This window comes from Cygnus olor, chromosome 3 (genome assembly GCF_009769625.2).
Source record: "Cygnus olor isolate bCygOlo1 chromosome 3, bCygOlo1.pri.v2, whole genome shotgun sequence".
Classification (NCBI taxonomy): Eukaryota; Metazoa; Chordata; class Aves; order Anseriformes; family Anatidae; genus Cygnus; species Cygnus olor.
This window is the reverse complement of record NC_049171.1, coordinates 31,115,852-31,143,409: the sequence shown is the minus strand read 5'-3', so window position 1 is coordinate 31,143,409 and position 27,558 is coordinate 31,115,852. Positions and strand designations below refer to the sequence as shown.

At 37.5% G+C, this 27,558-nt stretch overlaps 1 protein-coding gene across 8 annotated transcripts in view; it reads right to left on the bottom strand.

Annotated features, from left to right (window-relative positions):
- Window positions 1-27,558, bottom strand: part of COL19A1 (collagen type XIX alpha 1 chain) — a 202,161-nt gene that overhangs the window by 152,738 nt on the left and 21,865 nt on the right. For 7 of the 8 annotated variants that reach the window (XM_040552558.1, XM_040552557.1, XM_040552554.1 and 4 more), the window contains 6 exons: window positions 17,616-17,739; window positions 16,937-17,212; window positions 14,820-14,900; window positions 12,618-12,743; window positions 12,081-12,143; window positions 1,689-1,742 (listed from right to left, as the gene is read on the bottom strand). In XM_040552558.1, coding sequence (XP_040408492.1) covers window positions 1,689-1,742; window positions 12,081-12,143; window positions 12,618-12,743; window positions 14,820-14,900; window positions 16,937-17,212; window positions 17,616-17,739 — 724 coding nt within the window. The remainder of the gene's footprint in view (window positions 1-1,688; window positions 1,743-12,080; window positions 12,144-12,617; window positions 12,744-14,819; window positions 14,901-16,936; window positions 17,213-17,615; window positions 17,740-27,558) is intronic. The other variant, XM_040552559.1, reaches the window with a different exon arrangement.

Below are 27,558 nucleotides of genomic sequence, written 5' to 3'. Positions count from 1 at the left end.
TCATGAACAGTAATAGCTAATCCAGAGTCCAATATGAAATACGTAAGTTTTGGCTTGTTTTTCCTTCCATCGCTTTATGGTTATTTTCACTGAGTTTTACATGCCACTTTATGATTCACTTCCTCCACACTATAAGGTCCTTTGAACATCTTTGCAGCCTGCTTTCCACTTTTTTATCATACATAAGTTGGCATAAGCAACAAATGCCATTATTTTAACTCATCTCTTTTGTAATGTCATGTATCTAGCTCCTATTTTTAATGAAAACATAGTTTGAGAAAGAAATAGTAAGTAAAAATGAAAGACAATTTCATAATTCTATATCCTGGTAATTACAGATTTTAAATCTCACAGTTGAAGTGAAATTCTTGCTTGTTTCAGTGCTTAGAAATGTGGATAATTGCTAAATAAACAAAACTGTGCCATTACTAAAGTGCTGCATACGTGTGAAAGGGGTTTGTCAACCATCAAGTGCAATATTGAAATTTTGAGCTTATCACAGCAACAGCTGCCTTAAAAAGGAATACTTGCTTATGGTGCTGAAAGGACAGAAACTTGAAGTGCAAGATGAAAAAGAACCTAAATTGACAGTATTGAGGGATGAAGACTTAAATCAGGATGTTACAGATACCACTGAAAAAAAATAAATAAATCTGTGCAATGGACTAATGCATGTATCTGGAAAGCTTCATCCATTTATGTATTAAGTGGTTTCCAGCTAATAGGTGGAACAACAACAAAAAAAAATCACAAGAGGTGAAATGATTATAATCTCCAGCAACATACTGTTTCCTCAGTGTTATGCGGGCTGTCCTCTATACTGAAGATATCAGGATTTTGGACTAGTGCACTTCCTCTAATACAGGTAACTAGCTCTGAACTCAACAAATCTGTACGACTGCCTTAAATTGGACAAAGTGAATGGGTAACATCCTGAAATGAAGTGAAACTTACCTTCTTGAATACACAGGGAGGTTGATAAGCTTTCTTAGCTATGGTTATTTGCTTAGAAATCAGTGGTGTTTACCTCAAAGCTCTATCTAGCAGCCTGTTGAGAGCATAAGAGCTCTTTTCTGGGCCCATAGACCACAGTCTGCACAGTTCAAGTTATCGGGGAATTGAAGAACAGAGCAACCAGTCTTTACTCCTGCTTCCTTTGCAAGGCTGAGTAGTTAAGAAAAGAGCAGGGAGGGCTTACCTGAGAAGAGCTGCAGCAAGTGTTGGAGACCAGGCTGGATCAGATGTCCACCATGCCATCTGGGCATGAGGACAACATTCCTATGGCAGGGCAGCTATGTGGAAGTTTAGCTGCTGGTGTCACCACCTGCTATGGGCTAGTGTAGAGTTGTCCTCGCACAGAGCCAGCCAAGCTGACCTGCCTTCTCCTCCACTTCTCTGCGTGACAGGCCGGATAGAATGTCTCCTTCCTGCTCTACTAGTTGGGTGGGCTTCCCTTGCTTCTGTATATTCTCCCATCCCTCTACCCTCCATCCCAGAAAAAAAACAAAAGCACGCGTGCAGAGAATACTATTGGTTGGAGTGTGCTACAAAAAGCTGGCAGTATACATAGCAGAAGCTAGTTTTCTAACAACAGACACGTTCTATCCTCACATTTATGTATGTAATTATAGATAAGCTGCTGTCAGAGTGAACATTTCCCTGTTACATACTTCTATACAAGAACATACCTTTTCGCCAGGAAGACCAGCAACACCATCCTGTCCTTTTGCACCCATCTCACCCTACAAAACAAATTGTTCAGTTAGAAGTTCTGAAGACATCTAAGATTGTTAACTACTACTCAGGTCATAACTGATTCAACAGAAAAGTGTTTCCTACCCATGCAGACCTGGTTTTGTCTGCTTAGCAATGTAACAACTATGGAGGAGGATGCCATATATGTAACACTAAAATCTGAAAAAAATAAGTACTTTTTAAGCACTTACAAGATCAATTAAGACCCTGATCTGACAAATACTTGTAAATGTATGTTTCTATAAAAAACAGGTCTGCTGATTTCAAGGGAATTCATTGTGACATTAGAGTTAGGCCAAACAGGTCCAAATTCAATGCATCGAGTTCATTCAACTCTGAGGAAGTGCATGTAATAATGACTTTCTTGGTCTGAAAGTCACATGCACGCAATATTTTTAAAAGACACTGTTTAAAGTCAGTCCCTCTTTCCCTCCCTGTCACTCCCTTAAAGCAACCAAAACCCTAACTGTAAGCAATCGGTAAGAAAATCTTAGTTTTAAGAGACAAATCACTGACTGATCAGGAGAGGTGTGGAAGCTCCCAGCAGCTGCAAATTGGATGCTGAGTCTTAAAAATGATTGAAATAAATATATAGCACATAAACTTTGCTTAATAATGTTATGTATGTATTACAAAGTTTAAAAGTCAAAGCCAGGTAGACGCTAGAGGATAAGGACAGCAGTAAACCGTATTACAGTTTTTATTCTTAAAAAAAAATGTAAGTTTTGTCTACTTGTACCAAAGGGTGAAACTTCCCTAGGGAACAAAAAATTCTACACCCTTTTTTGCAGTAATTCACTACCTTATGAAGAGAATGTCACTGATTTGAAAATAATTAACCATCAAGTTGTTCTTTGAATGAAAGGAGTGCATGAAGAAGCACAAGAGCCACATTTACACAAATAATTGCTTCCTAAAATAGGATATAGACTTAAGTTTGGTGCCCAAATCCAAAACTGCAAATCTAAAAGCCCCCGCTGAGGAGGTGCCCACAACCTCTAAACTCACAAAGTGTCAAATTTTTTAAGAAGCAGGGCCCTGGGAACTTTTGATATTCAGAATATGCAGAAACTTAGTATTAGGCAAAGTTCATTGACTTTGTCAATAAACCCACTCTGTAGTAACAAATGCCAATTTCTCACGATCTTCCCAAACAGGATACATGTACAGTGCTGCAGTGACTTCTTTTTCATCTGCAACATATCAGACAGGAGATTTTTAATTCAACAGTCTAACAGAAAGGCTTTGTGTGGGTCACAGAAGACATGTCCTGTGCCCTCCCCAGCTTATGGGTATTCCCAGCCTGTGCAGCACACTGGTTGTTAGGGGATGTACAATTGTTCCAAAGTTTACAGGAGGAACGTTAAGAATGCACAAGTGATCTGCATCCCAGCAGCCTGGTCTCTTTTTGGAGAGCTAGGAGACCAGGCTCCTATCCAGATGACTGTTCCTGCATTTTACATGAGACAGTAACTGTGTAAAGTGCCCAACAATCTCTTATGTTACATCCTAAGTCTCTATCAGTTTTAAAGTGACTTTAAGTAATGTAGTTACAGTACAATGACACCAGCTATGCATCTTAGAAACCAGCACCAGTAGACAACCACTGCTGTAAAGCTTAAACACCACCACCACATACAGACACACACACACACAAAAAAAAAAAACAACTGAAAGAGCTTCACAGACAGAGTACTCTAAGTACATTCATCTTTTCAGTGTAAATGCAGTACTTCTCTTCCAAATGATGTCATTAACCTTTCTGAAGTTAAGAAAGGAACATCAAGATTGGCAAGAAGACCCTAAAGTACACAGCAAGAATATTTGCTATATCCCAGACCAGCCATTTATTAAACATTTAATCCATGGTAAAGGAAGGATTTAGAATATGTTTTTTCTTCACCGTTCCCTTCAGGGTGTACTCAGCAGCTCCTGACTCAGCACAGTGTACTCTGAAGTGCTTAACTCTCCTTATGCTCTACCCAGGGAGCCCATGGATCAAATCCAGGGCTCCGCACTGCAGTCTAAGGAAGGTGCTGAGAATTCAATATTTTTACTTTTAGCCTCAAGGGAAGTAAATAAATAAATAAATTCAAGTGCTACAGGTCAGATTTCCTTGTTACCTTCTTCTGAAGGCAGAATGATGTGTCCTCTGAAACAAGCTGTCGTATCCTAATGCTACTGATGTTGCTTTTCACCTACCCATAAAACTTACCTTGCCCTCCATTGTAAGCTCCTGAATTCTATTCACAGAAGCCATCATAAAGCAAGTGCATCTGTGCAACCTGGCTCAAAACTCCTTCATTTATAACATGAGCTGAGCAAATCAACCAAAACAAGATGCACTCAAGTGCAGAGCACCAACCCATCTGATCTTATACCACTGATCAGAAGCAGCAATGTTCTGCAGGAGCATATCAGCCATTTTTTATGTCCTATTTTTTGAAATATTGGAAGGATCCTTAATATAGGTATGCTAAGTTACTTCTGCCTCAAAAGTAGCACAAGATCTTGCATGTGCAAATAGCACGACCCCACTACTAATATGAGAGAACAAGAAGCTGAACTGGCCCCTAGTTAGCTTGGTTTATCATCCACGGAATGACAGCTTTATCTGTGCACACTCTGTTCCCTTATGCCACTTGCAAGTATTTTAATAGACCAGAACTGCTTTGTTACATCCAGTAGTGTATTTTTATATACTGTATAGGCTAAAATTACACGGCCTGGTACACGTCCGGAAACCTTTAACTATATGACTTACTAACTAGTTAACCACACTGTGTTTACATTTCTGTTTCATTAAGTGCAGATGGACCCCCTGCCTTGCAGACAATCATTTACCATTGCAAATTAGACCATTAAGTTATGACTCTATCTTGTAACTGTGATTTCAATAACCACAGTCTGAAAGGCTCTAGTTTCTCAAACTTTTGTTCAGTAAGCTTAAAGATCAGATATTACATGTTGTGTGACCTACAAAAGAGTTCACACAGGCAGCAGGACAGAAGAAAGAAAAAAAAAATTAGGCAAATGCATTTTTAAGTCTTTTTGGCCTATCTTTTGTATAGTGGTATTTTCCTTTGCATCTGCAGATCTCAAAGTGCTTTACAAAAGTGAACATGCATCATTTTCACTTTCTCACATAGCAGATACCAAAGGTATAAAATGAGAATTTAAAACAGGGTTCCGCACCACCAGGCCTACATCTATCCCTACATAAATCTCTTTTTATACCTCAACAAGAGCATACCAACTCCCAACACACACTGCAACTGAGCCTTCTAAGTTTATGTAAATGAATTATTAAGAAGGCAAATAAAAAATTGCATTTGCTTACAACTACTAAAACCAACAGAAATATATGCTGGCAGCAGTGAAAGCTGACAGTACGATGAAGGCATGATCGGCTATGAGGTACACTCAGTATAATAACATTCAGCATTAGTACATTGAGCTTTAAGTCTACTGTTAAGATTTTCTGCTAAGGGTAGCAGTGAAAATACTTTTCAACACAGCAAAATATATTTATTAGATAAAGTATTTAAGCCATAACACATTTTCCAGAATGTAACATCTTGCAAACAACAGGATGGCTACTATATTCTTGACAGGGTTTATTTTGGTGAGCTCATAAGCAGACAGTGTGGAAATTCAGCAGGCTCAGGCTGACAAACACCAAAATGTTCTGTCAACTTTCCATAAAGCCAAGCCAAGCCCAATTCTTAAAAAGAGATTGTAGACAGCAAACATGCTTCTTTCCAGTGATGCCAATCAGCCATCTATTTGAAGTGGAACCGATTTTGCACATCTGAGACCACCTGCAGTATTACACTTGTGATTATTTTGTTACATTGATGATTCAGAGTTTCAAAAGCACTTGACCTTTATATTTTTGTGCCATTCAGCCATTATTTAATGCTTTTGTTGTGGAACTGTAAGTTCTATGCTAGTAGCAAACACAAAATACAGTACCTATATCAGACATTATTACTGATGAGTTATGTATAGCAATAATAGCCTAAGACTAAATGTGGTAATAATGAGAAAGATAGTTATTTAAATTAACAAATCACAGTCTTTCTCATATAAAACCAAAAAACTTAATTTTAAAACAATATTTTATTTAAACACATACATTTGCCATTTAAGAGACAAAATAATTTAATATATGTTTACATCGTGATATGGAGTGGGATTAATGTAACACACTAATATTTAATCTAGAAAAAAAATTCTACAAAAAATTTTGAGAGGAGTAAAATATTTTCAGCAAGTTTCGGTACTAACCAGGTCATGATTTTAACGTAAGATAAAAGCCAATGCATTTAATAAATAGAAAGAGTGACATGAATATGGCATAGAGCACACACTGCTAGAGTACTACATTACAATACTGCTCTTGTCTACAATGAGGACATATTCATTCAGATAAAATAAAGAACCTAAGTCAGTTCTCAAAATGCTCCTTAAACAAATCTATTTAGATTTTTTAAGAGTTGCTTAGCTAAACTGGCTTTCCCAGTTTTCGTTTCTGCATAGGTATGTGCGCCAGCAGCATCAGAAATGTCCAGGTAAGAAAATATGTATTATTATCGAGAAAGAAATGCCAGCACTCTGAAGAGAGTTGTTCCCAGTAGACTGCACTGTAGACAGTTACTTCCAAAAGTGATTAAGTGGAAGGCAAAGTAGGGAACATAAAGAATGCATCCTTTATACCACATATGCCATCTGTATAATTAACATCAGAGCTAGTCCCTGTAAGAAATTACATAACTAAGAAGTATTAAAACTTAGATGCACAGACAGATATATATTCTCATGATTATAAAATGGTCATAGAAGTATTTAGACCTGGAAAAAGACAACTCATTAGGAACTCTAGTTGATGAATACAATCAGTTCAGATTCAGAGAAGTTGCCAATGGTGAGAGAGAAAACTCATCCCAAAAAGTATGTGGCCCTGCTTCAACAGTGGCGTTGGACCAGATGACCTCCAAAGGTCTCTTCTGACCTCAGCCACTCTGTGAATGAGCCTGGGAACTTCTCTGTGTGGCATTACTCCAGTGTTTTCCTGCCACTGGGGTAGAAGCAGAGAGTATATAGCCCCGGCCATATCACTCATGTTATTCCTAGTAGGAGCCTCCTGGCTGTGTGCTGACCCGGCAGTGAGGGGCTCGGCATTGTCACTGTTCGAGTGGTTAACCCCGGTACTGGGGGGCCCAGTTGCTGCTGCTGCCCTGCTTCAGCTTCAGCTCTGGGCATGACCCCGGTGGGGAGGGGTGACAGCCCCCAACCCTCTGAGCACCTCCGAGTGCTGAGGATTCATTGCCACCCTCTCTGTTCTTCTTGGGGAAGACTTTTGCTGCCATTCTGAGAACTCACGTGAATACTGGAATAGTGAATACGGTAAGGTGAATATTTGAGAGTTTTGTTTCTGTTGCTGTTGTTTTTAAGAACTGTATTACTAATGATGCTTTTCCACATCAATTAGATAATTTGGAGCATTAGCCAGTTAAAATATTAAGTAGGACTAGCAATAAGTTCTTTTCTGTTTGTGTGTGGAGTGTTTTCTTCTGCCCCATTATACGATTTGAGTCTACCAAGTACTCTGACAACTCCTGACTTAAGAAAATCCCTTCGTTACCACTGACAGCCAGCCATATTTTGCCCAAGAAATTTTTCTTTTTCATGCATTCCAGTCTCTAGGTCCCTATCTGAGTCTATCAATAAGCCTTGCAATGAAAATCAGACCAGAAAGGAACTATTCTCAAGGCTGTGTAATATAATAGATATGCCTTAGATGGAATCAGATAAACCTGGGTTATAAGAGGAATGACAGAGAAGGAAGAAAGGAAGACTAATAAGGAAAACAGGCAGAAAAAGCAGTCAGACACCTCATTTGTTCTCCGTAAGTTCTTTTTTCTAATCACTCTATCATAAATATTTTCTCAGTGCAACAATATTGCATCAATCTATTTCTACCAAGCCTAAAATAGCATTTTAAACATCTTTTTCTTTAATTAAAATATAAATTAATGAACCACGCTTGAATAGCAATAAACTTCTTCATGGTGTGCATCAATAGGCACTTTAACGTTTGAAAGCACTGTGCCTCTGTTTTTTTGCTCCCTACAGTGCTTGCAGCATTAACAAATGATCTATTAACACAGCTTGTAATGGTTTATTATAATAAATTTAAATTTTTAATTCTCTTTGGATTTCTATTTAAAATCTTTTGTGGCTACAAAGCTTACTTAACATACAATTAATTTTGTAGCCTCCTCAGTAGAGAAAAACTGTTTGTATATTCAGTATATATATAATTATTTCAATTACTGCCATCCATATTCTGCCTTTCTGAAGATTTTCTACATGTTGAGGGCCAAATGGGACCTTGACATCATGATCAAAAGACTTTTACCAGCAATAAATATGTTTTTAAGAGTCTGAGTAGTAATATATCATGCTAAAGTAGTATAATTTGCTTCCAAAACAGAAAACATGGTTCATTTCTCACTCGGCTCAGCAGCAGCAGAAGCCTATCTCTACAGAACATACATCAAAATGCATTAAATCACGGGAGAGCTCCATCTGACTTTTGAGCACTTAAAACTTGTGAAATACACTGTGCTGAGAATTAACCTACCATGAGAGTAACACAGAATATTACTCAAGGATAACCTAAATGGTACAACTGGCTGCTGCTGCCTCTCAGTTTTCATCGGATGGGAAAAAGCTATCGGGTAGTCTAAAATGTGTGTTTCAAGTGCTTAAACCAATAAACAGTAAACAAAGTTGGTTCTGGTGACTTTCTAAGTCTAAATTATTCAGACAGGAGGTTGTCCCCTGCTGCGGGTAGCTGGGAAATCTGGATCTCCAGGCAAATAAAACCCTTCAGAGCAAACATTGCTGATTCCAAGCCTGCACAAGAAATAAAAGGGACTACTGCCCTTGAGGCAAGTTTGCTGTTTTGTTTTGTTTTTTTTCCCACATAGTAAGTGGTGTGGTATCAAACTGAACAGTCTGGTCTTCCAGCAAGAAAGACAGACTTAAAACAGAACAGCTCCTCTACCCCTGAAGCACCTTTTCAAAGCTAAGGGAGGTACTTCTGTTCCTGAGTGAAGAACTGTACTCTTAATGAATGTCTTAATGAAGCCATAATGTAAGGTGAGATGTTCAAGTAGAAAGGCCTTTCAAACAAGTGGAATAACTTTTGATCAGTGGTGTTCCTCTGTGTAGCTATTGAAGCTTGCCAGAAATACATCAATATTTGCATAAATGCCTATTCTAGTGAAAACATGGCACATTAATCATTTGGGCCTACAACACACTTTGGTCTTTGGCGCTGACCCCTTCAGAAGTACTACGATGAGTTCTGCCAAGCATACAGGAATGAAGCGAGAAAAGGCTAATAATTAAATTCAAAATGCCTAAAAAGGGCTTATCAGCTGTCATGCTTTGTACTGGTGATAATGCAGGTATTCCTGAACAGGCAAAACATAGTCTGATCTGAAGGAACAACTAGGGTAGACTGAAGAAAAGGGCAATTTGGGGGAGCTCGAATAGAGCCTAACACCAATTTGAATACGCATAGACTTTCTTACCAATCCCATCCCAACAAAAAGACATGTAAATTCAGTCATACATTTAATTAGGGCGGGTGGAAAACTGGAATGAGACAATGTAAATAAAAGAATAAGCAATGTTGGGTTGAACAAAAGATGACATCAATGGATATAGAAATTTTCTAGGAAAAAAGTCAGAAACTACCAGTAACTTGTTTTTACTTGGATGCTGCCATGGCAAGGACATTTAAATGTAGTTACCTGGATGCTATTAATTTGATTTAGAAGCAAAATAAACAGTAGGAGGAGAAGCTGAGCACAAGCAAAGTGGGAAGCAAAGGCTGAAGAACCACCAGAAAACTTACAGAAACCCTTTTTGCTTTGTGACTGAAAACCTGGCCAACAAAGTCCTCAGTAAGCTACCTATTTCACGTGAAACATATTACAAAACATCTAACCACAGTCTGTTACTCTCCTGTACATCACTTGGCAATAAATCATATATTTTGAATGTCCGGAACGGTCTGGGATATTGCTTGTCCATCTCTAATTATTGATGCAACAAGGTCATCATCAATAGCAAGTGGTACAGAAAACCTGCACAAATGCAGAAGCAAAAGTGATGCCAAAGCCTCAGAGAATGTGGTATTCAGCTCCATTATGGTAGGTAGTATTCATTTGCTCTCAGAAGTCAACAGTGAGACCATCCGTTTAACCACACGAATAACGTGACTTAAGACACTAGAAATATCCCTTACTGTTGAATTAGTGTTTTGACAGAATACAGTGTGAAAGGTTTCACTGCAGAAATCACAGAAAAGAGAGAAACTGAACCATGCATTTCCAAGCTTTCAAGTCATTAAGCGAGCTGACACCACACAACAAGAAGCAAGACTTATATCATCAAGGGAGAGAGCAGATGTTTTGGTTCATCTGCAAGTGTTTGCACTGTTTGACTTCTCCAGTGGACCTACAGAATACTGTTACCTCTGTGGGAGTTACTGGCTGATGGAACAGCCCTAGAATAGTAATTTCTTTCTCATGGCTCCTTCACACTGCCAAACCTGCACCCCCGCAACACCCAAAACAAAAAAGTCTTAAAGCTAGGAAGTAGCAAGTACTGGTGAATTATAAGGAAAGTTCAAACTACACAGCTTTCTAGCTGTTTGCTGTACTACCTCTGACTTTAATCAACTGACTTTTTCAGTAACAAATGTCAATTTGCTATCAGTTCTGATCAGATCAGTTGCTGGATGCACATAATCCTGCTCAGGCTCTGAAGATTCAATGAAATATTGGAGTGGCTGGTGATAACCTGTTCAAATTTGGATTTACAAGTAGCAGTAAACAGAAAAAAAATATCTATTTGTATAAAGCTAGAAAGGTTTATTTTTCATTGATTTCAAGCTTAATGGTTTTTAGTTTTATATCAGAGAAGATGCCCTCTAAAATGAAAACTTTGTAATTAACAACCATGACACACATGGTCTTGTGCAATTTGCTATCAGTGATGCATTGAAGTTGAAAGGATTCATTGACTGTTGGTTGGTTTTCAAATCAATGCAATGAGAGTTTGGTAACATAGGGTAGCTCTTAACAAAGATAATTGTGCTTTATACTCAGATCTAAGATCAGTAAAAATTGGTGATTAAGTTTGGAGGCTACCAGGAATCCTTCTAGGTTCAGCCAGGCTACTGAAACTAACATATTGGAACTTTCTTCTCCACTAGGGAAAAGACAGAGTTAGTATCAAAATTGACAAGTATGCTGGAGGGGAGGAGTTGGGAAGGGCAGACACTATCTAGGAATTTACTCAATTTCAACTGACTGTGTGGATAAGCCCTTTCAGAACTGGACCATTTTCAGATGGGTACTGCTGCCCTAGGAACAGTGCTAGATGTCTTCACAAGCTGTTTCAGATCACATACTAACTAATCAGTGTGCTGTAAGGGAGGATGGTGGATTAGGACATCTCCATCCAAACTGCTGGACTAGGACTTTCCAGGTGTCTTCCTCTCACCCTCAACTCAAAATTCCTATCCACTGCATTTCTTACTGACCTACAGTAGTTTATTCAAATTGGCACCTCTATGAACACAATAAAAACACTTCCCAGACATGTCCTAATGACCTTCATTTCTAGGAAAGCCCCAAGCTCAATAGCACAAGAATTTCACAGTAAGCACTACAGAACAACGATATGGAATACACCCACAGAAAGGCGCACCAACTGGGCTGTCCCAGGAGTTTGCCAATGCCAGGCCCCCCTCTCTTTACAATTTAGAAAGTTTCAGGAAAAAGCGATGTCAAAGAACACAAGTACTGAGGTCATATCAGTGAATTCTTACTCTGCCACTGACCACTGAAAAGATTAATCCACCGCACAGGATTCTGGCCTTCAGCAGCAAACACATACATTGTAGTGGCAAATCCTTGCCGTAGATGACATACATGACTTCTCTGTGTTTAGATAATGAGAAGAGACAATATACTGTCAGTGTTTGGTGTATGCTTGCTTCATGGGCAAGTAAACTGTGTTCCATGGAATTCATGAGTGGGAGCGGATCCCAGAGCGAGACAGCTCTAGGCTGTGTGGCAGGAAGGCCATGCTTAGAACCAGGGACTGACTGAAAAAGGATTTAACCTGTATATAAAAAGATCCCTTTATGGAATAACAACATCTGTGATGTTTCCATCTGCTAAAGAAGAAAAAGCCACAGATGAAGATTTGAAAGAGAGAATGCAATTACTATTTACCTTTTCACCTTTACTTCCTTTCTGGCCTGGCAAACCAGCTACTCCTGGTAATCCTGCTTCTCCCTGATTTTAAAAGAAAGAAAAAAGAAATCAACAAAGAAGCAGCTCCAGAATACATATTTGGTTTGAATTCCTTGTCTTAATCACAAAAGCCTAACAAAACAAATGAATCGGAATAAATGTAGTGCCATGTCCAGAAGGGTTGAAAGAACACAGTAGGTAGAAAATTATTTATTCTGAAGTAAAAATATTTATTCTAAACATAATGTCTTAGTAGTAATTCTCATTTTTACTATTGATACAGTTTTTTTTTGTGTGTGTGTGTGCTGAAACCACAAAAACTTATAGCCCTCTGTAACTCTAATTTTAAAATGAAAGTTAAAATGTACTGTTTCTTCACTACAAAATACAATGTACAACATTCTAAGATAGTAATATATTTTAGATAACTACAAAAAGAAAACCAAGATATTTTTTTTAATACCTATCAGGATTAAACAGCATGATGCATTAAAAAGTGATAGGAAAACCTCATACTTTATTTGGAAAGCAGTGGCATCTGTCTCTAGATTCTTGCTGTGTTCCTGGAAGTGTGTATATTTTGCTGGCATGAACAGTCACTGGTGATGAAGTAGTAGCAAGTAATCTGTCCTCATGTGGGCACTAAAATAAAAACAAGATTTTCTGATTTTTGGTCCACTTTGGTGAATAGATAAATACCATCCAAACACTCCTTTTAACTTACTTTCTGTTTTAACACTACTGTACATAGCACATTACAGAGATGCCACAACTGCCAAACAGAGGGAAAAGCTGTAGTTAAACATAGCCTAGACACTGTGATCCTTCTGTACTGAAATCACTGCTGGTTAAAACAGACCTGATTGTCCCAATTCTTTCTTGCAAAACAGTCCAGACATACAAAGAAAGCCTCTCAAAATTATAAGAAGTGAAAGCAGAAAGTGCTCATTGGAAAAAAAAATAAAAAAAGAATTTCCCAGTCCTGTCCTTCGCCCTTCCCCAAAATGCATAATGTCAGAGTGAGTGAAAATTATTTATTTATTTATTTTTAAATAATGAAATACCTCGGACGTACAGAGTTTGGAAATAAACAAAAGGCCTTGACACCACTGTTCAGCTTCCTGCAACTTATGAGAGCTGAGCCGATTTGAAGATACACTACCAGACAAGTCAACAGAACCTGAAAAATTTTAGAAACTCTCATCAAGATGTGATGAGGTCTCCTGTGAGCCTTCTTGTCAAAGAAATTCCAACAGGATTTACATCTTAGTCTAGAAATTCGTAACCAAGGATGAATTCCTTCCCTTATATTACTGAAATTTTAGCTCTTACAATGGGTAAGGAAGTCATGAAAAAGAATCAGAAAATGTAATGCTGATTTCAATATGAAAGTCATTAATGAGTAGTCCATTATTTTTATATCTTCAACTTAAGACATACTGACAGTGCTTTTATCTAAACAGCTGAATGAGTGCTTAGCATTTTATCAATATAGCATATCCCTGATCTTTTTGTGTTCATATATAATTATGGTTTGTATTTTCTTTTCTGTTACTGTGGCATAACTGTTGAACAAATTTTATTTCTGTGCACGAAGTGAAACTTACAGAAAAAAACTCATTTATTTCACCTAGCAATAAGCTCATAAATTTAAGAGGAAGCCTGCACTGTTATCAGTGTGAATATATTTGAGGTATATTTTAACAAAAAGTTAATATTTAACATTGAAATTCCCTTTAATAAGTTAGATCTAGCCCCTTTATGCTTCTGATCACCTATCAGTTGTCAGTTCCGACAAACTATTCTCCTCCTCTGCTCTTAGGCAGCTTTCTCTCTCCATTTGAGCACCCCTTTCTCCCATCTCTTTGTACACAGGATCAATAAGACCTGCAAGAAGGACTAGACTTTGCTGACTGCAGGCTGAGAGGTGATGGTGCTCGTGGTCTTCGAGAAGTCTTCTCTTAGATGTTTGCAACTAACAAAGCAATATTTTAATGTTCAGGGTTTTTTTTGGAGTTTTTTTTTTTTTTCCCTCCAAATGGACTTAATTTAGCAAAAACATTTATTCACATATATAACTTCTAGCATTTCTATAATTCTAGTCTTCCAGTTTATACCGATTCAGTCTATCCAAACAAAAGGGAAAAATGAATTCTAAACTAAATGAACGTTTTCCCTTACGTTAAACAACATACACCTCCCAGCACATGCACTATAAAGAAGAAAGTATTTGCCAATTACAGAACACCTATTCTTCCATGTTATTACATTGAAATAAGGGAAACACTCTCAATACCCTCCTGCTTTTCTTCCCTTCCACTGTCATGCAGAGACTTTCATGGGCTTTGTTTATTAATTACAGTGCTAGAGTAGATACAATTGTTATTAAAATGGCCTCTCTGTTATTTGATGTCATTCTCAGGTAATGGCAGTGATTTGTTTCCTACTCTCTAAGACTTCCTCAGTTACTAATTAGATACTAATCAATGTTAAGAAATGCATTTAAAAAGCACTAGCAGCACCTAGTGCCTTCTACTGAAGATCCACTAAGCCATTTGTTTTGGTAACAAGAAATACTGCATGATGACTCCAGATACAGGATTAATTTTCAGGAGGTAATTATTCTAACACTTCCATCGCAATTTCTTTATAATCTTTAGTAAGAAACAATGAAATAATTTCTTTTATATTACCACTTGTATTTTAATAATAACTTACCAGCTCGGCAGATATTTCACAACACGTATCTTCTGTTACAATGTTTGGATTACAATAAACTGTTATGCGGTGAAGTTCAATCTATTAAGAAATACAGGAGAAGAGATTTATGTGAAATGTAAAAAATGTCTTATGGCATGTATTTTCTAATCTTGGTGTAATAAATTTTCTCTCTGAAACAGCGTATATTTCTGAAATACTGCAAATACCAAAAAATCCCACAATTGTTCATTTTCTCACTTAAGGAACAAATTACACAGTCCCTCACTTCGAATTAAAACACGTTTTAGATTTCATTTACCTTCATGTAAATTGCGGCCCTCTGTGTTGCACTTAGTATGACTACATGGGCATTTTAATCCTCTAGATATTCTCTGCAAATGTTCTTTTCAGGAATATAATTTTCTCCTGCAGTGAACTAGTGTAAAGTTTTGACAAGCTATATGTCCTACGTATCTTCCATCACTTTGGACAGAACTTTGCCTGGACCTTGCCACTAAATTGTCGGAAGAGCAAAAATTCTTTATGTAAGACTTCTGTTTTAGAGATTTAGAGTAGATGAACAGCATCTAATTTTAACTGGTTAATATTGCCCTGCCCAGCCCTTACGAAAGTCCAAACACGTCATGGACTGCACTGACTTACAGTTACTTACAGGAAGGTCTAAGAAGGGCCTAATTTCACAGAATAGTTTTGTTACAGGATGTCTCCTTCTGCATCTGCTTTGTGTTCTCTTATTTTTTCACTTGCACTTGGTATTGAGAAGTGTGTCACTACAGGATCTACTCTGCTGCTTTCATCAGCTTTATGCCCATGTTTTTCTACAAGCATGGAAAACCCAACTGCCAACTTCTACTCGGGATTATCCAGCCTGTGCTGTAACCAACACAAGTTTAAAAGCACTTGTTACTTTTCCTCTGTGCTACTTGGAAATAAGGAGATGGTATATAAATTTGAAATAAATTTGAACTCAGTCTTACAAAATAAAATGAAGTATGAACTTGGCCTTACAAAATAAGAGCTCTGATGATCCCTGGCTAAAGGTTTCAGCACCTCACAGCATGGATTCCTCTTACAATGCTAGCTTGCAGTTACAATAATGTTATTTTCATCTGGAACTGTTCAGTGTACGTAATAAAGCTAAAACTTTCAAATGGCCACTATAAACTCTAAACCAGATGCTTTAAACCTGGTAACAAGATGTCAGTATACTTAAAACAAAATGACATTTCCTGGAACTTTCCAATTGCTTGCTCTGAGCTCTCTATACAAGGAAAGAGAGGAGGATATTTCTGGAACAGAACAAAGCCCATAATATTAAAGGGTTGCCTTGGGTAATTCCATATTACCCTGTTTATCTATAGATGAGGCAACAGCTTGCTTTCTTCAGCAACACTCCACAGCAGCTTACTTTCCTTGCATTTGCATTTCATTCAGCAGATCTTGCCCACTGTGTTTTGTAGGAAGGGGTGGAGGAAAGGGACTACTTTACAATTGTCAGCTGCACATGCAGTCAGTTACTTGCATCAAAGGCTTCAGGAAATGCACATTCAGCCACTTCCTCATCCCTCTCATTTGGAGGAAGGAGCAGCAACTATGAACAAGGTGCTCCTATGTCGGCATAGCTGAATTACCTTGGAAAGTGATACAACCTTGAAACATAGGCAATCTAATTTTTGGGGGTGTCTTCTGCTTATCATAGAGGGACAAACCGTAACAGATGACTGATACAAACTTGCATTTGTCATCCTAATAGCTAAATCTCATAAAAACTAAAAGAAAAAAAATTACTACAGGAGTCATCTATTAAGTGTAATAATGTGTCTATGGTAACTACATAGCTGTGACTCCAAAGTAAATACAGAAAAATAGACTCTTGAAACCAGGACTGAGTTTTTGTAGTTACTTTGGTAACAGAAGGTTTGCCTTAGCGGACTCTACAGCACTTAATGTTGTTTAGAAAAAAAGACAAAGATTGTAAATTAAGAATTCCCACTCAAAATTAATAACCTGTTTTGAACCATTTTTTCCCTACCAAATTCTTTATGATGGTTGTCAGTAGAAGTGTGGATAAAACATGATTTCAAGTCTTCCAATTTTGCTTTCATACTACTCACATCTACAGGCTTATCATCTGCAGCACGAGAAGCAATCAGAGTCCTTCCCTGCAAGTCAATGGTGAATTGTTCATCAGTCTGCTTTCTCTCAATTAAATTACAATCCAAATAGAGGGAAATGATCCCCAACTGCACGCTAATACCAAGTTTATGCCACTGCCGATCGAACAATGGATAAATTTCTCGACTCTTAAAAGTGTAGTGCAGTATATTTCCCTGAGCGGATTTGGTCATATATTCCACGACCTTTTTTGAACCATCCAGAAGGACAGAGATCTGAAAGCAAAATGAAATAGAAGAAGCAGTCATTTAAAAGTTAGAGTAGAAGAGTTAAAGCCATACATAAGCTGTATGTAATAAAAATATTTTCATTACACAGATTGGACTAGAATTATGAAGCATTTTTTAATGTAACTTTGTAAAAATATATCAGCTATAAATCAAGCATGTCTTCTATCCTTGTTCATAGTCTTAACTGAATAAATTTTCTTAATTTTTTGCCATTCCTATAATAAATCATAAACTATTTCAGATCAGTCTGTCTATTATTTGTAAACTGTAGCTCAATTCAGTGGTAAAACATCCACAAAGTGATATTTGCCATATTACGTGGAAAAAAAAAACAAAAACACTTAATTAAAAAAAAAAAAAAAAAGAAAAAATCAAAGACAACTCTAACCTCAGGAGTGTCATGCTGATTTAAAATTTGCCATATATACCAACGCTCTTTCTTGGTATTTCGCCGTAGACGGAACGTAGCAACTAGAGAGTATTCTTCAGGAAGCCCATTTGGAAATACTTGCCTACAACAGAAAGAAGGAAAAGAGAAAGAAAAATAGAGTTCTCATTATTCTTATGCACATATAAACATTGCTTAAAAGGAACAAACAGAAATAATACCTGGTGAAAATAAGGAGCCAAATGCTCACTCGCACTCATACAAATTCACTGGCTTCAGTGTTCAAAAGTGCCTCATTTTGCTTCCCCAAGCTCAAAAGTACAATTCATTCTATTTATAAGAATGACTAAAGATTTATATTGTTTTTATTTTTTAAATCCTAGGTTACTATAAATAGGAGTCTTAAAAGAAGTGCTGCAAAATGAGTGCAGTATATAAACATACTTTAAAATACTGCTTTCCCCAATTTATTGCTTGGTACACTGGAATAACTTTCCCAGAGGATTTGTGGAATAATTTGTGGAGGATTTGTGGAATAAACTCCATCCTTGGAGACTTTCAAATTCAGCTGCAGATGGCTTATAATAACCGTAATAACCTAATCTAACTTGTTGGCCCTGCTTTGAGCTGGGGGTTAGATCCAGTGACCTCTATGGGCAATGACTTGGATGTCTTGAGTATTAGAACAACTGAACTTCATCAGGCTTGAGCAAAAATAAGAAATGCATTTCTGAATGAATGTCTTGCTGCATTTGATTTTGTTATTCCTTCATTACATAAAATACACTCATGCCTCTAAACACATGCTACCTATATCACAGAACGCAGTAGAACACCATTTCAGTGAAATGTTTAAAAAGTTTGTATTTCAGAAAAAATGTTACGGAAATCAGTCTGTAACTCAACTCTGTGGACTCTGGTAATCATTAACTATACGATTGAACTACATGAGGTTCAAAATGTCCAAGCGCCCCTGGGCCGGGACAATCCTAGACAGTTCAGACTGGGAGAAGAACTCACTGAGAGCAGCCCTGTGGAGAGAGACTTGAAGGTTCTGGTGGACAAAAACCTCAACGTGAACCAGCAGTGCGCGCTTGCAGCCCAGAAGGCCAACTGCATCCTGGGCTGCATCAACAGAGGGGCAGCTAGCAGGGTGAGTGAGGTGATTGTCCCCCTCTGTTCTGCACAACAGACTGGGATGGTGTCATCACTTTTTGAAGCTATTGCACTCCCAATTACTTATTTTCTAAGGTTGAGGTGAGACAAATGAAAACTACAGACAGACACAATGTGCAAATACTTAAAGTGTTAACATTGAGTTTTTTATGTTGGGTTCAATGCTGTTTGCTGAAAACAGTCTGGGTTGCCCAATGAGCTACACTGCAAAAGGTATGCCACAGATTAGAATGGAGGAAACCTGAGGGCCCCACACAGCAGAAAAATTTACTCTGGTTTTCATCCCATGATCATTTGAAGTAAATAGTTTAGTTCTGTAAAACTACAAATGGGATTATAATTATACCATAATGTGCTACAAAGGGTTTATTTTTAAGAAGAAAAAAGAAAGAGGAAAGCACCAGCTGACAAGACAATAATCCCACCACCCTCCTGGAAGGTAGTGCACTTCAGTTCACTTAGGATCTCAAGAAAAATGCCTTCTGTCTAGAGGCCTGCTATAAATCCTGCCAAAGAGCTTCTTTATGGACTAACACCTCTTTAAGTCCCTTATGTGGGAATCACACTCCTTTGGCTTATTTCCATCACCTGATTCCTGTTTTTATCCCAGGACCGAATTGGCTGCTGTCCCAGTCAGTGCACCCATATGCTTTGTTGCATAGTTACAGATGTTTCAGTGTCAAAAGGCAAGGCAAAAGAGAACAGACTTTGCAGGACTTAGATCAAGATTTCATCCTACTCTATATTTTAATTATGGCATAAAGAATATGCTTATGATTAAAAAAAAAAATACCTTCATTGAACATTAGTATTACTGTTCTGATATTCACTCATGTAAACTATCTGGACATGGGATCAGGCCTACGGTTCACAGCATCTGAGACAAGACAAGGACATGGCATCTCAGATTTACAACTGTAACCTACACAGGACATCTGACTGTGGGAGCATCTGATTAGCTCTCCAAAAGCAATTTGCTTTCCCAGTTAAGTTCCACATTAGGAGACACGTGGGAGTCTGTGCTAATGGGCAAAGGGCAGACAACTGTGGAAGGGAAATGAACAGAAGTCTTCATCAAATGAAAGGAGGAGAAGCCACGATTGATATGATATGTCTGCAATATAGACAGAAGTCATTTCTGGACATGGATAGTCTAGTAAATATGAGCACTTTTTTTTTTTTTTTCCATTGTCTCCTATTACTGTAAGCTTCCCTGACACTTAAAGTGTTATCTAAACAAACAATAATGTTAGTCTTCTAAAATTTAAGTTTGTTTCAGAATATTCTCAAAAAAAAAAAAAAAAAAAGGAAGGTAGGAAGGACTGCCTCTGGAGGCCAATGGATTCAGCCACCTGCTCAAAGCGAGGTGAACTTGAAAATTAGATCAGGTTACTATGAAACCTGTCCAGCTGAGCTCTGAAAGTCTCTACAGATGGAGATTATTCCACAAATCCTCTGGGAAACTTGTTCCGGTGTCTGACCGCCCACACAGTGATTTTTTTCCAAGATCCATTTGGAATTTCCTTTGCTACAACTTGTGCCCATTGCCTCTTGACCTTTGACTATGAAGCTCTGACAAGAGTCTGTTTCTGGCCTCTCCATAATGTACAGCGATGAGGTCTTCCTTGAGCCTCCTCTTCCCCAGGCTGAACAAGGCCAGCTCCCTTGGCTTCTCCTTACACATCATGGGTTCCAGCCTCCCGACCGTCTTGAGCCTCCACTGCACTTGCCCCAGTCAGCTTTTCTCTCCTCTGTCGGGGAGCACCAAATTAGACACCGAACTCCAGATGTGGATTCATAAGTGTCAAAGAAAGGGAAATGATCTGTCTCTTCCCCTGACCTACTGGACCTACACTTGCTAGGACAGCTCAAAATATAGCTGTCCTTTTTCTCCACAAGGGCACTCAGCACCAGCATCTGCTCCTTTTTGGTACAGCAGCTTTCTGAGCAAGCAGGTAGCCAGCCTACAGTGTCTTATGATGCGACCCTTCAATGTGCTCACCATTCCCAATTTAGAACCTACAAAATGTATTTCATATGATCTTTTAAAAATACCGGCTATGTCACAAAGAACTTTAGATTGCTCAGTGAAATTATTACAGTATGGGTAAAAGTGGTGTAAACAAACAGCAAATCAACACTGTCAAATAGACCAAGGTGATACACCATGCTTCAGAAAAAACAATACAGCAACAGAGAAAACCACTTCACACTAATCTTCTTAGGAAGACAATGTAAGACCATACTTCACAGCTACCTGAACAGCATAGTGTCAAATAGCATAAATTCCATATATGAACTACTGTATATCAAAGACCTAACTTAACAAAAACAGTCTTCATTCTCCAGTTAGTGTTCTCACTGTATAACTATATGAACATATTCCTTTGTTACCAAAAAGTCATTAACAGATGCTTAAAAGTATGTGCTTTACATTCAAGCCCTCCAACCAGATGGTGAATGCTGTAATGAAAAAAAATAAAAATAAATAAATAAATCAAGGGATAAAATATTTAGAAAACTAGCATAATATCTACTGCTATATATAATTTCCCTTACGTTCTTACTTCTTGAAAGGCTTGAATTGAATGTAATAGAATAAAAAGCATGCATCTACCCTTGAAATAACTTAGCTATAGATGATCAGTAAGATAGTATAGCAATATTTTAGCATTACTCCCATTGTATCTTCTACTCGGTAAGGCTCAGTTAAAGATTCTTCAGAAATACACATGGTACATGTGTGTTCTAAACAATAAATATAAAATGACATCTGATGGGGGGGAAGTTGGAACAGAAACATTAACATAAAACCTCATTCTGAAACATGAGAAAAGCAAAATAAATAAATAGATAAATTTAAATCTCAGAATACTGAACTTGAAATTCAGGCTTTGAATGCTTAATATACTATTTCACCTGGTTGCATCTGCCAGCATGTAAAAAGGATTGCCATGAAAGATTAATGAGATGTCACATGAAGGGTGAAAACAATAAAGTAGCAGCATTAAACACTAATGTAAAAGACAAAACCAAGTTGTTCCACAGGTCCACAGCTCAACAAGTACTTCCTCACAGAGTATTTACTCTTTCTATGCAGCACACAGCAAGAGCAATAAGGATAGAGAACAAGGATGAAGGAAACCTAAACCAACCTCACCTCAAAGTCTACAGATGTAAAACACATATACAGAGAACGTTAATTTAGGGTAGCACTCCCTGGTGTCTAAGCCAAAAGCAGTAAAGGAGATAACAGGTCTTAATAAAGCTCTAACGTTGCAGAACATAGGTAGTAATTAGTAATTGTCTCAATTCATCTATAAAGAAGAGGACAAGAAAGAATTTGCAGGTTAACAGAAACATGCAAATGAGAGTATCCTTAGCACCTCTGATACAGGGGATGCTTATGGTTCCTTGGACAAAAGTGTCTCAAGTGTCTGCATAATCATACTTGAGAGAAAACGATGAAAGTTTTTCTTCCCCAGGAAATGTGTTAACAGGGGGACAACACCCAAGTTCCCCCATTCCCGTTGAGCTTCCTTAGCTTAGGACAATCCAAATCAGGTATCCTTCCTGGACTACTCTAACCTTCAAGACTATTAAAAAGGCCTTTTTCTCCTCTTCTACACTTAAAATGATCATGATTGTTGGTATTTGTGTTGAATTCAGGGCCGTCCAAGTTTACTACGTGCGATTTAAGCACAGGCAATGGTTTAGGCACCTCAGGACAGAGGCAGAGCTCAGGCATCTGTACGTTCATCTCTGAATCACAATGAAGCTTGGGTGGGAGCTAAATGCCTGGCTGCTGAAGCCATGGTGCTTCTGAGCTTCCCTGGAACTTATGCCCGGATGCCACAGGAAATTTGTGATAAAAATGATTCATTTTAGGTGCCACGAGGGGTTAGGTGGTGCTTCAGAGTAGACATGTCGAATCATTCTCTGAGACTTGGGTGCCTGAAGTCTGACTGGATTATATTTTAGGTGGAATTTAGATGGTTTGAATTTCTCCCTTTGTCCGCATTGTCAGTAGTACATAATAAAAATGAAAGTTGATGAATGGAGCTCTGTGTTCTCAAAGCGAAGCACGCCCTTGGTGGAAACTGCTGAAAACAATTGCAGGAATTGAAGCACATGAACTGAACACACAGACTTGAATTTATACCAGCCTAGGCTGCTGGACTGAGGTGTATGGTAAATTACAGACGTCCCAGCTGGCAGATTGAGGAGACAAAAGAAAACAGGAAAGAAAATCCCTGTCAATACAAGGATTTAGATATGTTACAAATCCAGACAGCCAGGTGTATGTTAATATTCCACAGGTTGGAGCATCAGGCAGATACATCCAGAATGGTAATAAAAAAACAGTGATGTCCCAGAAGCATCTATGGGCCACTCTATCAAAGCATATGTACACTCTTACTTGCAAAGGCTTTTGCTGCATTCTCCCATTTTTTAATTTATTAAATGTAGCTATATTTTTTCCTAAAAACAGGTGCTGCGGCCCAGGTACAGCACAGACTGTACATTATGAGGTTATTTGAAGAGTACTTACAGGAATTTTGCATGAACTTTGCATCCATTTTTTGTGCATACCCTCTATTGTTTATAATGATCAAATATAAACAGATTTTTGGCAAAAATATTTGCTTATGATTTGTTTCCTCAAAAGTTCTGAAAATTTCTGAAACACAGCTACCAGCTGGTTCTCCTAGTGCTACCATGCTAAATGAAGTAATTATGAATGAATTAACTGTGTATTCACAGAGCTATAAAAACAGTTTTAGTTCTATCTTTGTAAAGCAGCATTGAATTACCCATATCGAATTTAGTAAGGCAATCCTTTATTTACCTTTTGTTTTTATTTTTAAAAACACACTAATGGAAAAGCAGCATCTATTTTTAAATCTTATGAACTCTAATTGTTCCATATCGAATGAGTATACACTACAGTATATGACAAACTTCCGTATTTACAAGTATCAATGAAGCCTCCAGCTTGCTGAATATCTTCCAGGGAGAGAAAGATGAGCCAACTTACATTTCCTGAGAGAGAAGTGAGAGATGTTTAGAGTTTATGGCAAGACATATCTTTTCCAGCTGACATATACCATTACCTGGTATATGTCACTTGTAACATGACAATGTTACAATAATTTGGTGACCAGAGCTCAAGGAGGTAGTTTAAACAACTTTCCTATCATGGGTGATGATTTATTTAGCACTACGTTGACTGAGACACTGAAATCTTAACCTTTTTGTGTTTCCTAAGGGAATTCAAGCTGAGATCAGTTATGAATAAGAAAGCAAAGTGACCAGATACAAAAAATCTCCCCATTACTCTCTATTTCTACATCAAATTACTACATTCTTGATGCTCACTTTTTGCCTAACTTGACCAGTACAATAGGAGAAGGGGAAATAGCTAACTAGAACAATTTACCAATCTCTGCCTAGAAATATTATTTTAAATTCTTTATAAATAAAAGTTAAGAACAGCTGTTTGTTACCCAAAATAAGAAATAATTTCCCTCCCATCCATCTTCCTCAAATCACACTAAGATGCACTATAAAGTTTCATGTTACATTAGGCCTCAAGTTGTTTTCATATGACACATTATATGATGCAACTTAAAGGAAAGTATTCAGACAGCTTAAGAGTTATTAATTACTTGGGAAGTGCACAACCCACTCAGAAAATGTAGCACTGAAAGCAAAGCTGCCAATTATTTTAACACTGAGAAAAGTGATTTACCCATTTTATAAAATTCAACATGCCTCCGTTTTCATTTACTGAACAGGTACAGATTAGCTGTCACTTTTAACATGTAGGTGGCTCAGATTTTTTTGGTGATAGTCAATGTTATTTTCATAGAAATTTTTAAGGATATTTAGAAAAAATCTATTGGTTTGAAAGAGAAATAGAAATATAAAACCTGTTAGTCCTGCTCCGAGTATGTTTTCCCCAGTGTTTCCAGCACTATTCTGCATCCTTATGTACAAGAACTGTTAGTGAACTCCTGGCCTTGATAAAGTCAAAGGCCACTCTTGCATGGTGAGTGCAAAGAGGTCATTATAACAAACTAAACCTGCTTTCAAGCTTCACCCATTTCTGCACATTTTAACTTCTCTGAAAAATCACCCAGAAGTGTTAAGAACTACTGTCTTAAAAGTAATAACATATAACAATGGGAATACAAAATGCCACAGTTTTTCTTTTCATTTTTCTTAAGCAGAATTCTGCAGCCTGATAAAATTTTGAGAAAATTCAGATCAACACTTAGGCTTTTGGTGTCTTATCTTGTGGAAAACAACTTTCAACACTTCTGATGCAGTTATAAAATACTTGCCTCATTTGACCTGGATATTTGTTTTATGAACCAAATTGGTCCAAGAGAAATCAGTGAGTTTTCCTTCTATCTGGAAAACAAATATAACCCTATATAGCAAATATAACATCTTTTTAATAATGAATATATAAAAAAAGTAAAAAGACTATTAAATAGGTTCAGAAACTAGCAAGAGTATCACATTATAATCTATTCAAATAGCATGTTTCCCATTCAAAAATATCACACCTGACTCTGAATGTTGCATACTAAATTAAGCTGCTCAAATCAGCAGTAAGCATCTTTCTGTGCTAGAGGTACACGGGGTGACAAAGAATGACAACCAGTGAACATTGTGATGGAAGATGAATGAGGGAAGGGATGAAAGCCAGTACCTGACTATTTGAGCAAGCTAAAATTTTACTCAAAGTAATCTCATACTCTGAAGGATCGTCCCACACCTGCACTGGCATAGAGAAAAGTCAATGCAACAGAGTAGATCCAGACAATGCATATACTACAGTAAGTTGCCTTTTTATGTACGAAGCCAGTAAATGGCATGTATAGGATACAGGCATTGAGATGTCCCTCCAGACACTTTAGAGCTAATTTAACATCTAACAGCACAGTTACCTGGGATTCAGAAAGACTGAAGTCAATCAGTATGATTTGCTCAGGTCTTACATCAATACAGGTCTTACATTCAGACTTTTTGTTCTCCTTAGGACATGACCAGAGCACAAGCAAACATACTGCTGGTGATGTCTGAGATGAGGAATGTGGAGAAGAAAACTGGAATTCCACTTCTTTCAAACAGGGAAAACATTTCCTCTGAATCTCCTTTCTCCTAACCATGCAATTCCATGATGCTTTCTGGTGTCCCCCTGCCTCATGCAGCCCAAACCAGATTGGCTTTCTGTGTATCAGCATCACTTACTGGCCAAGGAACATGCAGAGACTTCCTAATGTCAGTAGCAGAAAGCAACCACCAAAACCACTCTCTGTTGTTCCAGTTTATTTTTTTCCAACCTGATTATTCACATATATATTTTCAGTAGTTGCGGAAGTGTGGTAACACTTCTGGAGCCAATACTGATGCCACAGTAATTGCTACCTTCAGTTCCATCTGTCCCTCCTCACAAGGATGTTTCAACAAGAAGTTGCACTAAGCCTGCTGTTTACAGAGTCTTGTGAAGACAGTAATTTTACTAATCACAAGTGCCCTTTCATTGAACATTTCTCTATATTCCACAGATGCTAAATCAGTTCATGTATCAAAATTTTAAAATGTCAGTTAGGAAGAGCTCCCTCCAGTACCAGCATCCAATTCCTTATCATTGTATAGATATATTGAGAATATAAAAATAATTCAGAAGAAAACCTGCTTTTTTGAACTCTTATCATTGCCTTTCAGGAGTCACGCTCTTCCTAAACAGACACCTCATTCTTCTTTCCTTTCTGCAGCTAAATGTGGTTAAAAAAAATAAATTAAAAAAAAAATGCATTTTTCTAACAGGTTTCTACTCCCGTGATTCGCTGTGGGAAATGAAACATCACAGTGCACATGCAAACATGGTCTTATTGCCCAACTTGAATATCTTAGAAATCTTTAGAGCCTTCCTTATTTAGGACCACGCTAGCAAATTAATTTCCTTCTATAACGGAACTACTCAGGGCCTGATGTATTTCTGACAAGCAATACACAAAAACTGAACAAAGTTTTCTCTTTGGAGATTAATGCAAATGGCTGAATCTGGAGAAATGTGATGATCTTTCCATTTCTTAGGTGGTTTTGTGGTTGTCTCCTACAATGTTAAAAATTTATTTATTATATAATCCTTATTAAAAATTTAAAGGTAAGACTTGCTTAAAAGAAGGGCAGAGATTTAAATTTTCCTCAAGTCGTTCAAGATTTATATCAAGCTTTTTGATATTTTTTGCACGATCTCTCAAGGCCATTTTGCTATGCCAAATATGCTACAATCCAGTTGTGGTAGACTTTCTTTTCAATTATGGCAAGATTCAAGAGAAGATGTGAACTTCAATACTTTTAAAGGAACTTTACACACTTCTTTTAAGATCTACCCCTGTGTCTTTATTTAGGCATTTTATGAGCAGCTCTATAACTAATTTTGTCCTTCTAGACTGCTCCCAGAAATGGAGTGGAGACAACACATCTAGTTATTAGAGAAGACTATTACTTGGCAGTCTCTGAATTCAATGAGAGATTAAATTCTTATGCTAAATATGATTCTCTACAGTGGACTGGAATTATCCAACTGAGCAAGAAGTCCTCTGAAGATGTCAGAGAAAAAAAAATAATTACTGTAACCTCTGAAAGTTAACTGGCAGCAAAAATTGTTCTGCACGCATTTCTACATGCTTCCTACCCTGAAGCAAGATCTATTGGTATGATGTTAATTATTTGTAGATCTTAGTGG